The following is a 12,184-nucleotide window of genomic DNA, read 5'->3' on the forward strand; positions in this document are numbered from 1 at the left end:
TTCATGAGGGAGGGAGGGGCAAAAATGAGGAGCTGATTATCAACGGCTCAAGTAGAAAGCAAATGTTTTGAGAATGATGATTGCAACAAATGTACAAATGTGCTTGACACAATGGATTGATGTATGGATTGTGATAAGACTTGTACAAGCCCTCAATAAAATGATTTAAAAAAATTAACACTAGTCAGCTATAAATGGGCTGGATATTGTGAAATGTGTAAAGTTTGTGAAAAATTCAAATATTTGTATGGTTCTACTTAACTCACAGTAGGAATCTGGGTAAAGCTTAGCTGAGTTTCTCTTCCTCAAAGTCTTTCAGAAAGTGGAACTCAAGGGTTATGGTCTCATCTAAGGTTTGGGCTGGGGCACATCTATTTCAAAGTCACACCTGCTGTCATTGTCAGCGCTCAGTTCCTCCCAGGGTGTTAAACTGACGCAGCCCTCTGTTCTTTGCCATATGTGCCCCTTTAACGGGCAGCGTACCCACCAAGACTAATTTTTCTGAGAAAGAGCAGGAGACAGTACCGTGGATACAAGTAAGCCTTTGAAAAAGATGTCAGAAGTGACATTCTCCCACTTTTGCCTTATTCTATTCATTCAAAGTTAATTCAACCCATGACAGAAATTTTTTCCCTGGCTTTTTTTTTTCTTTCCCTCCCCGCATGTTCTCCCACTGACTTGGTACTTCTGCTACAGGTGAACACGCTGTGTGCGGGCTGCTTAAACATGCAAGATTTGCTGCTTAAGGCTAGAACGAAGCTGGTTCCCAGTCCCTCATGAGCAGCAGGCATCCACACCCACTTACCAAGGGGGCCTCTAGCCTTCCGCCTCATCACTCCCTGTTTTGCAGGTGCTGAGTTTCAGAATCCTTTCCCTGGCTTTTTGAATGTTGATGGGGTCTTCTACTTCTTACTCATCATTTTTGCCTTTACACAACAGGATCTTATCCTTACCACCTTAGGACAATTTGCCTTCATTGTTTTCTGTAGGGTTTCCCAGGTGTGAAGCACAGGAGGGATAGATGTGTGATGATAATAACTGATGCAGGTGTTACAGGAAATGCAGGGGTGGGAGATGGGCCATAGGGAGGGAAAGGGGATTTCGGGAGTAAACAATGAACGTGGCAGTGCATAGGGAACACTAGAACTGATCACGACTGCACAACTCAATTTATAGGCGATAAATGGCGAGGCTTGAGGGTGGGAGTGGGGGGTGGAGGCTCTAAGATGACTGTGGTGGTGGTGATTGTACAACTCCCCTTGATGTGATTGACCTGTTCAATTGTATGATATGTGAATTATGCCAATAAAATTGTTGGGGGTGATTCTAGGGAAGAGAATTTCACAAAGGTGTGCATGTGTAAACAAAGAAAAACTGACTATTGGGACCATCTTAAAGGTTGCCTACCACAAAATGTGAAACAAATTAAAAAGGCCATATAGTGTCACTTCAACATAGGTGGCAAAGCTGGAACTGGAAGAAACAGCAGCTCACGCCTGAGTGGAAAAGCGCATTTGCACCCTAGCTCGTGTGCATTTCAGCTCTGGGAGGTTTCATTTCAAGTGGGTATAATATCAAATAAAAATGCATCAGCGTTTTATTAACTTATTGATATCTTATTACCCTGACATTGGGCACTATAAAAATGTTTTAACTTTGTTTTTTTAATACTTATCAACTTGACTTTCTAACTGAACTTTTTCTTTAACGAAATATTTTCAATTATATCCCACATCCCTTCTCCTGGTCCTTCCCCGGGTCCACTCCTTCCCGGCCCGCGCATTCTCCTCCTATATCCAGGGTACGCGAGTCACTCCTGGTCTAGGAAGGTTCTCTGAATCCTCCGGCTCTACTCTGACTGGTTTCCCCGGTTCTTCCAGCGTCTCCCGGGCAGAGATCCTAAGCCATCCCCACCCTGCCTTTCCCCAGGCTTCCCGGCCCCTTCAGCCCCCGTGTGCCGAGCCCGAGCAGAGTGCCGGGCCTGGGACCTTTCTCACGGCCCGTGTCTTCGCAGGCACCCCGGGCCCGGTCCTCACTTCCAGTCGGTCCCGATCCCGTGGCCCGGGCTTGCCCCGCAGATCCGGGGCTGGTGGGTGCAAAGGGCAGGAACTCGCGTAGAGGCGGATGGCGAGCCCGGATGTGACGCGTCGTGACGTCGCCGTGCGTGCGTGCGTGCGGGGCGGCTGCGTCGGGCTGCAGGAGAAGATGGCGGTCTCCACAGGTCGGTCTCCCAGGCCAGGCTGCTAGCTTTCCCTGTGCGACTCGGTGGTGCCCGCCGTGCCTGCTGCTGGCAGCCGGGCGCTCGAGGGTGGGGGAGAGTGGAGTGCGCGCTCTCGGACGCGCTCCCTGGGGAGCAAAGCTCCGAACTGGAAGGTTGGGCCGGGCCGGGCCGGGCCGGGCTGCCGGCAGGAGGTGGGGGTGCTGGTCGCGTTCGCGGGCCGGCCGCGGGCTGGGGGGGCCGGGGCACCGGCTTCAGGGTGCAGGTGCGCGATTGCCCCGCGTCGGTGCCAGGTGTAACTTCTGAGCCGAGGGAGGTGCGGGAGAAAGGAGAGGAGGCCTAAGATGGGCACGGAAATGGGTCGACCCGCGAGCGTTCTAGGCTTGGTGGAGGTTCTAGTTCAGGACTCGCCTCCGCTTGGGTAGGGGTGTGATTATTAAGGAAGAGAGGACTATTGCTCATTAAATAGGGGAAACATCATTTTTATCCGATGGAAATCATCTTTGAAGAGCAACTACAGTGCATACAAAATGAAAGTATAGAGCAAGATGAAAGCTATCAAGCGGTTTCTTACATAAGCTGTTTAACTCTACCTGCCGGAAACAGTGTTTAAGAGGACAGATTTTGAGATGAAATGTTAATTGAGGTTTTTGAAACTTGACCGTTTAGAAAATTGTTACGTTAAAAAATGTTAATACGTATCACCTGTCATGTATCTAATCTTTATTGAATCACTAGGTTATAGAGCTGTGACTTGACATTCATGCCATCATTGCAGAAAGAATTTTAAAACGTAGCAAAATAAAAGGTTTCAAATGTATGGGTGCTACTTTTAAGATAATACCTTAGGATTCATTTAGCATATTCTTGCTGATAGGTGCCATCAAATTGGTTCCAACAGCACAACAGAATGAGTTTTAATACAAAGTCTTTTAAATCTCAAGTTAACAAGTATCATAAACAATCAGATCTTTAGCAGTTACCAACCAAACCAAGCTCACTGCCACCCAGTCCTATTCTGACTCAGGGCTACACTGTAATAGGACTGAGTAGAACCTCCCCAGTGGCCTTCCAAGGCCTGTACCTTTTTACAGACGTAGAAAACTTCATCCACATGGTTAGCAGCCTGGCTGATAGCCCACTAAGCCACCAGAGTTCCCCTAAGCAGTTACAGTCCTGGGGAAATATTTTTATATATTTGGGGTTAAAGGTAACTAGCAAAGTAAGGATTACTAAGAAAATGCCATTATAGTATAACATGTAAGAGAGTGTTAGAATATTTTGAAAAGACTAATATCAATGGATCTGCATTTCCTCTTAACCACTTCTAGTCATTTTTGGAAGTTGAGTATAAATTATAAAAGACTTGTTGCTAGGTAATTAGCATACAGTATTGGAAACCTATATTTTACAGTTTATCTCACCATTCTGTTTGTTAAAATTTTACTGTCCATAGATTTTTGATATTCGAAAGTTTGGCATAATTAAGATGTTAATTGATTTTTCTTTTTTAAAAAAATTTTTCTTAAACCACTGAAATTATGTTTGAATCTGTTGATGTCAAGTCATCCTGATTAATTTCTTACTGTGCCATTGGGCCATTCTGTGTTTTAGATGGTTGAGTATTGTCAACCTGAGAGGGAGATGAATATATTAGTAGTTTTGCACTGCTTTGAAACGAATCATTTTTTAAATACACTCGTAGCAATACTTTTGCTACTTTTTTGTGGCATGGGAAGGAAACAGTACCTACATATTTGTGTAATAAATAGGCATAGACTTAAGTTTAAAATTGGATGCATACATTATGCATTTTTTAAAAATTAAGCCAAATTCTTTTGATAAAAATAGTCGCTGGGTAATCATAAACAAACAAAACCTGACATTTGTCTATCTTTATTAAAATATTATTTATCTTTAAAGTATATGGTGTTTTTGGTGAAAGTTTACATAGCAAATTAGATTCCCAGTTAATCAATTACACAAATTGTTCAGTGATGTTGGTTACATTTTTTTTACAATGTGTGAACACTCATTGCATTCTGGATGCTTCATTTCTAGTAATCTAGTTTCCCTATTCCCTTACCTTTCATCGTTGCTTTAGAGCACTGTTTACCAAAGTGGGGAATACCAATGCCATCACCTTAGGGTCACTGGCATGATCTAGGGGGGTATTGTGAAAGAGGATACATATACTTTATCCTGGATTCTAGGCTATAATACAGTTTTTAATTGGTTGGGTGGGAGTACTGAGAAAATTTTTTTCTGAAAAGGGGGAAGTAGATCAAATAACTTTGGGAACTTGTGCTTTTGGGCAACAGTTGACCATTTGGTCTCACATAGATAATTTTTAAAGGTTCATGGTACTCAGTGGTAATATTCTTTATTTTATGAGCTGATTTGTTATATCACTAAAAGGTAACTTCAGAGGCTAGTTTTGGTTCAAGGTTTTGTAGAATATCTCATGGTGAGAGTTTCAGGGAATCCTGTAGTCTCAATCAGCCCAGTAAGTCTGGAATATTTAAGAATTTGACTTTCTGTTTCACATTTCGGACCCCTTTTATCTTCATCTGTGGTGATCCTGATCAGATTGGTCATTAATGGTAACTGGACACCATCTAGTTCTTTTGGTCTCAGTGCATGTAAAATGCACACATGCACACATAAAAGGGTAAGTCAAAAAGCATTGCTACAAAATATTTGCAATCTTTATTAAATAAGAATATTAATGTTAAGCCATTCTTTCCAGACACAATCTCTACCTAGGTCTATACACTTCTGAAGATGGGTTTTCCCTCTCTCACTGGAAGTTTTGGCATCATTGAGAGTCTCAGATTGTGTTCCTTTGAAATGGTCTTTGATTTGGGGGGACAAAAGGGTCTGTAAGATGGATAGGGGAAGGTTCCCAATGAAATTATTGTAGGACAGTCCTTACTACACGTAAAAAAATGAGCAAGTGCATTGTTGTGATAGGGGAGGGTGATCCCTCAGTTCAGTTTTCTTGGCCCTTTCCTCGCCAATGCAGTTTTCAATTTTCTTAAAACTCCTGCTAATCCCCTGTGATCGTCATATGTCTTTTAAGAAAATCTATCAAGATTAGTCCTTTGAATTCTCTGCTTTGAATTTAACTGGCTCTGCAGATCCCCTTGGAAGCCACTGTTTTATTTGGACCTTCATTTTGAAAACACCCTAGCGAGGCTAAGACAAGTGTGGTACTGAGAGACCTTGTCTGTAGCCATGCATGATTGCAGAGCCATGTTTCAACGTGTTTTCAATGAAAATATGCAAACTTGTGCATATGTTACCTGGAGCCCTAGTAGCATTTAAAAAAAACTCCATGTGTATGTGTAATTTTATTATATTTGTCACATTTACTTACATGTAATATATTTTTCTTTTTTTTCATGTAATATTTAACAATGCCAGATTTAATGAAATAGTCTTACTGTGACGTCTAGTATGCATTGTTTTAGTGAGCTTTTTGTCTGTTTTCCCGTACAAAGTTTAAAACCCACTGAGAAACACCATTATCACTTTTGCAAGTTAAAGGATTCCTTGAGGAGGCTGTTAGAGGAGCCCTGGTGGTGTTGTGGTTATACATTGGGCCGTGATCCAAATGGTTGTCAGTTTGAAACCACCAGCAGCTCCAAGGGAGGAAAACAAGGCTTCCTACTCCTATGTACAGTCTCAGAAACCCACAGTGGGGTTTCTGTGAGTCGGCATTGACTTGATAGCAGTGTTTGGTTTTTGGAGGCCTTCGATTGATAGATTATAAGAAAATAAAGCAAGAAGTAAACCACATGGAAGGAGCCTTTTTTTGCTAAAGAAATTACAAGTTTCGAAATGAGATTAACAACAGAAACAAGTAGAGGGATATACATTTTCCATTAGTAAAGTTAATGAAATAATGTCTTTGCTCTGGGGTTACAATAATGGAAGAATTAGAAATACAGATAATGTGACATTTTTAGCTTATATCACAAATAACCAGCTTCAGTAATTTGCCAAGTAGGGAAGACTACACTACTGCAATGGGACCAGTTCCCATTGGGAAAGATCCTAATTATAGTCTGGAATTTGTTCAGTGTAAAGTGTTTGAGGCTGATGTATAGAGTTGTCCAGTAAGATATAGGAAATAGTAAAGTAATTTTGGCAAAAATTATGATCCAGAGATCTGACAGCTGATTTTTAATTTTTCTAAAAATACAATGTAAATTAGACTAGAAAACCATACAAAACTTAAAAACTGTGGGCACTGTCACCGTTTAAAAAGAAAACAGGATGGAAGCCTGCACAAGTATTACCAGAGAGGGAGCCAAGAGAAAGGAATTGAAGAGAAAACCGTCTCCAAGGAAAGCTTGTGAATAATTGCTACAGAGTTTAGGAAGATAGGCTCCGAGACTGAGTATGAAAATAGATTAAAATCATGGTCAGAGGATATAAAACTTGTGAAAGTTGTACTCCTAAGAACAATCACCTGTACAAGATCAAAAGGGCAGCATTTGTCTTAAAAGACAGATGGCAGAAAATGGTAGGAAAGATGAATGGGAACAGGCTCCCCAGAAGGAAGTATGCCATTACATCGAAAGGAATGCCACTAATATCATAAAACAAAAGGTGTACATATTGGTGAATTAGAAATTTTCCATGTAAACGATCACCTAAATCATAATAAAATGTTTTAACAAAACAAAACATGATCAATTGCCATATTTTATCTATCAGCAGCATTTAAACACGTAGACCATCTCTTCATTCTTACCTTGACGGCAAGACAACATTCTCTGGGTTTTTCTCCTACTTTGTGGAATATTCCTCAACATTCCTTGCTGCTGCTTCCCAATCTCTTTCTTTGTGTTGCAGCGCTCTCAGGTTTAATCCTCTTCACTCACTCTACAGTTGATCGGATCAAGCTTTCAAATTCCTCATCTATAAAGTTTTCATCTTTACCCAGGAACTTCTCTTAGAACTTAACTACTTCCTTGACTACTGTTAGAACTGTTTCTCATCCCAAGGATAACATTTACAAAATAGAAATCCTAGTTGTATTCTCTAACCTGCCCGTTTTATTGTGTCCCTTTAAATGATGAGTTCCTTTTGCCACGTGTCGAATGAAAATGCTTATATACAGATTCCCTTAATCTTTTTGCACCAGTGGCAACCACTACACCGTAGTCTAAACCAGTGTTTCTCAACCTTCCTAATGCTGCAACCCTTTAATACAGTTCCTCATGTTGTGGTGACTCCCCCCCCCAACCATAAAATTATTTTCGTTGCTACTTCATAACTGTAATTTTGTAACTGTTATGAATCAGACGACCCCTGTGAAAGGGTCGTTCAACCCCAAAGGGGTCGCTCGTCTAAACCATAATTGGTTGCCTCATAGTTTGGCTGTTACACCACCTTCCTCCATGCTTTCTCTGCATATATTCTTCCTTTTTCATTAATTTTTAAAAATAATTTTGTTGAGACTATTCACAGTAAAATATTTACTCCAACAGTTTGTACATGTACAATTCAGTGGCCTTGACTCCATTCTTCAGTTGTGCAGCCATTCTGACGTGGCTTTTCTGAGTTGTTCCTCCCCCATTAGAATGAGCCTTGAAGTTCTGTCAAAGCTTTTGAGTTGCTCTTGTCAATTTGATCCCATATAGGTAGATCTTAAAAGAGCATAATGCTCAAGGCAGACATTTCTACTAGAAACTAAACTGTTACTTAGTTTTAAGAAGACATAAAGGGATTTTTTTTCTTTCAGTTAACCCTCCCTCTGCCATTGAGTTGATTCTAACCCATAGTGACCCTGTAGGTTTCTGAAACAAAATCTTTTCAAGAGTAGACAACCTTACCATTCTCCCGTGGATTAGTTGGTAAGTTTGCACCTTATTTGGCTAGCAGGCCTATGCTGCTGTGACACCAGGGTAGATCCCTGGGGTTCATCTAGCTTTGATACTCCAGAACATATGTATTCCTTATCGATATGAGATTCTGTTCTATACCTTTCCTCTTAGAATTCTTTTAGTAATTGTTGGTAGGCACCCTGCAGTTCTTCTGGTCTTATGAGAGAGAGAGAGGATGCAGTTAGTTGTTAATTTTATTATGTGGAATGCCTCATGAAACCTTGGCCTTAAACTTCCAAAGAATCATTCCATGAAGTGTTGATAATACTTCAGTAGTCTTAGCGATAGCATTATACTTTCATGTACAGGATCTGGAATAAAATTTGGGGAAAATATTTTAACCCTTTCCTCTGGTGGTGTAAGAGGAGCCCTAGTGGCAGAGTGGTTTACGTTGGCCTGCTAAAGGCAAGGCCAGCAGTTCGAAACTACTGGAGAAAGATGGCTTTCTGTTTCGTAAAGACTTACTGCCTCAGAAGCCAGTGGAACCAGTTCTGCCCTGTCCTAAAGGGTCACTGTGAATTGGAATCAACTTTATGGCAATATGTTTGAATTTTTCTTATAGTCTTACTGTTGGGTAACAGCATAGAGACTGGGGCATCCATTACGCATGCTCAGAGATTCGAGCTTCCCGCCAGGAAGGGGTGGTACACTACATGCTCAGAGGTTCAAGGGAGGGGTGGTACACCTAGGTGGGCAATACACCTGGATTGGCCCATCTAAGCCAGGTGAACTTGATTCAGCTAATGGGGTCGACCAGTATTGTCGACCATGCCTCCCAACGGCCCCTGAAAAGCCAGAGGTTTTGCTCTGGCGCTCTCTTCCAGTGCCTCCGACAGTGCAGTGGGAGCTACTGGGCTGTGGTCGGAGTTGCTGAGCCGCTGTCCCACGCACTTGTGCCGCTTCTATTCTCTATAAACTCACTTGGACCACAAACCAGGCTTTTGGCATGATTTCTTTCTCGCGTGGAGCCAAGGACCGAGGTACATCACTCCTATGAGAGCTAACATCAGAAAAAATTTTTTGAGAAAGAAAAAGTTATAGTCTTGGAACATGGAAAGTATTTTGTCATACCATATAAGCGTTTGTTGAAGATGAGAGAAAGGAATCCCTTTAACATACAAGGTTAGACATACCTAGGTAATAAGAGTCTGGATTTAGAATCTCGGTCTCTTGCCCTGAATCCTGTGCTCTTTCCTTTATGGTGAACGGTGAACATATGGCTCAAAGAATGAGTCTCAATGTTTTTAGGCTGGAAGTTAGCTTTCATACTACCCTTAGCAGAAACCTTGTTTCAGGATCTTAGGTCCTCCTCACAGTGGAAATGGAGTGCAGTGATTCATGTTCCTTGTCTGGTTTATCGTCGCCAGGAAACTAGTTACCTTGGAAATATGGATTTCACTACTCTAGAGAATAGAAATATATTAACACTAATATCTGATTTAGAAAATTCATTGTCAGCATTAATAATAAGAATTAGTGTTAAATTAAAATATATATGTTTACTATTAAAAAACAAACCTGTATGATAGTATCTACTGTCTTCAATAGTAGAGCTATATGGATAGGAAACAAAGCTAAATGAAAGCTATATGAGTTATATCGGTGGAAACAAAACCAAATGAAATCTAGTAGTTGTAGTCTTCCAAAGGGGGCAGCATTATATACGTTGTAACAAGATTTTAGTGAAAAATAAGTCTCTAGGAATGGACAGAATACTCACTGAAATCAACAAACTGATGAAGCAACTGAAAGCACTAACCAGTCTATTCCTAGAAATGTTAATTGATTGCTACTGATCAACCAACTTCTTTGTGCCCTTTCCAAAGAAAATTGACCCAACAGAATTCTCCAATTATAGAACAATATCAATGTCGCGTGCACTTAAAATTTTGCTGAAGATCATCCAACAATTGCAGCAGAACAGAAATTCAAGTTAGATTCAGAAGAGGACATGGCAAGGAGACTATCGTTTCTGACAGATATATAGCAGAGAATATAAGGAGGATGGTTTGATGTGCTTCATTGACTATATAAAGGCATATGACTGTGTCGATCATAACAAACTGTGTATAACATGAGAAGACTGGTAATTCTGGAACACTTCATTGTGCTCATGTGGAACCTATGTATGGACCAAGAGGCAGTTCAAATAGAACACGGGAATACTGCCTGGTTTAAAATATGGAAAGGTGCATGTCCTAGAGTTCTATCTTTTTACCTTATTCAGTTTGTATGCTGAGCAAATAATAGAAGCTGAACTTTTCAAAGAAGAATGCAGCATCAGGATTGGTGGGGTGCTTATTAACCTTCAGTGTGCTGATGACACCATCTTGCTTGCTAAAATTGAGGAGGACATGAAGCACTTGTAGAAGATTAAGGGCTGCAGCCTTCAATATGGATTAAAACACAATGTAAAGAAAGCCACATTCTTCACAACTGTACTAATAAACAGCATCTTGATAGTGGACACAACATTGAAAGTTGTCAAGGATTTCATTTTGTTTGGATCTGCAATAGATGCTCGTGGAAGCAATAGTCAAATCAACAGATGTGTTATATTGGGAAAATCTGTTGGCACAAGAGCTCTTTAAAATGTTGAGCAAGGATGTCACTGTGAGGGCTAAGGTGCACCCGATCCAAGTCATGATGTTATCAGTCTCCAGATATGCATGTGAATATTCGGCACAGAAGAACTGAGGCATTTGAACTATGGTGTTTTGACGAATATTGATAGTACTGTGGACTATCAGTAGAACAAAGAAATCTGTCTTAGAGTAAGAACAGTAAGAGTGCTTCTTGTAAGTGAGAGACATTATCTCTGATACTTTGGACATGTTATCGGAAGAGACCAATCTTTGTAAAAGGACGCCATGCTTGGTAAGGTAGAAGGTCAGTAAAACAAGGAAAATCCTCAATGTGATGGAAAGTCACAGTGGCGGCAATGAGGTGCTGAGACAACAATTGTGAGGATGCTGCAGGGCCTGGCAGTGTTCGGTTCTGTTGAGTTGGAACAGATTTAACATTACCTTCCGACAGTATCAACAACTTTACTGCTGATCTGAAAAGCTGTGAGAGTTCCGGCATGGTACTTAATCTTCTTTTTTCCTGTCTCTTCTATGGAATGTTAGGCAACATTATCTTAAGGTTGTCTACCCAATCTGTAAAATGAAGATACAGTACAGGCAGAACTTGGGAGAAGTGATAGAAGAGAATTGCATCTCTTAAAATATGACATGGAATATAGGAATTAAATGATGCAATTCTACTTTTTCAGTGTATTTCTCTCTTGAGATTTAAGAGTTGGCTGGGTAGAGTTTTCTGGGTCATTTGGGAATTTGGGTGCTCCTGGAAATGTGATTAAATAATAAAACAGTACTGTATACTACCCTTGCTTTACATGGTTTTGTGGAGCAATAAAAATGAAAGTACAAGCTGAAACTGCAAAGCAATCTTAATAATTGGGACCAATTATAATTATTCCATAACCTTTAGAAACGTTTGTCAAAAGAGTCAAAACCATAATACTATTAGTTATAATGTTTAGAGGAGGAGAATAAAAAGGCTCCGCTAATTTAAAACCTTAAGAGAGTCATTGATAATTAAAAGTTTTATTTTTTTCTAAAAGAGCCCTAGTGGCCTAGTGGTTACCCTTTAGGCTGCTAATCACAAGGTCAGCAATTTAAAACCAGTTGCTCCGTGGGAGAAAGAAGTGGCTTTCTATTCATGTAAAGAGTGTCAGAAACTCGGGTGGTTCTACCCTGGCCTATGGGGTCACTATGAGTCAGAATTGACTCAATGGCAGGGAGTTTTATTTCTTTCTTAAGGACTTGTCAGTAGTAGTTTGAGCAATGTTTACCGTTTCTTGTACCATTTGCAATATGGAAAACACCTTTCTTTTGGTTTGATGAATTGTCAAAAATTTAACCTTTGTGCTTTTAATATTATAAAATATCTTTGAGTTTCTTTTTTTGTGAAGCTTTTTACTGTCTTGGGGAGACATCATCATCATTTTTGTCACAATCATTTATATTTAAAACTCACCTTCAAAAAGTTTCTTCATAAAAAAAAA

At 40.4% G+C, this 12,184-nt stretch overlaps 1 protein-coding gene across 1 annotated transcript in view; it reads left to right on the forward strand.

Moving 5' to 3' along the window:
* The first annotated feature begins 2,179 nt into the window (after nucleotides 1-2,179).
* The window catches only part of UBE2V2 (ubiquitin conjugating enzyme E2 V2), a 63,419-nt gene continuing 53,414 nt past the window's right edge, over nucleotides 2,180-12,184 (forward strand). Inside the window, exon 1 of the mRNA XM_045291749.1 lies at nucleotides 2,180-2,221. Coding sequence (XP_045147684.1) covers nucleotides 2,206-2,221 — 16 coding nt within the window. The 5' untranslated portion in view covers nucleotides 2,180-2,205. The remainder of the gene's footprint in view (nucleotides 2,222-12,184) is intronic.

The sequence above is a fragment of the Echinops telfairi genome, unplaced genomic scaffold, assembly GCF_000313985.2.
Source record: "Echinops telfairi isolate 266 unplaced genomic scaffold, ASM31398v2 ScPeMD7_1;HRSCAF=3_0, whole genome shotgun sequence".
Lineage (NCBI taxonomy): Eukaryota > Metazoa > Chordata > Mammalia > Afrosoricida > Tenrecidae > Echinops > Echinops telfairi.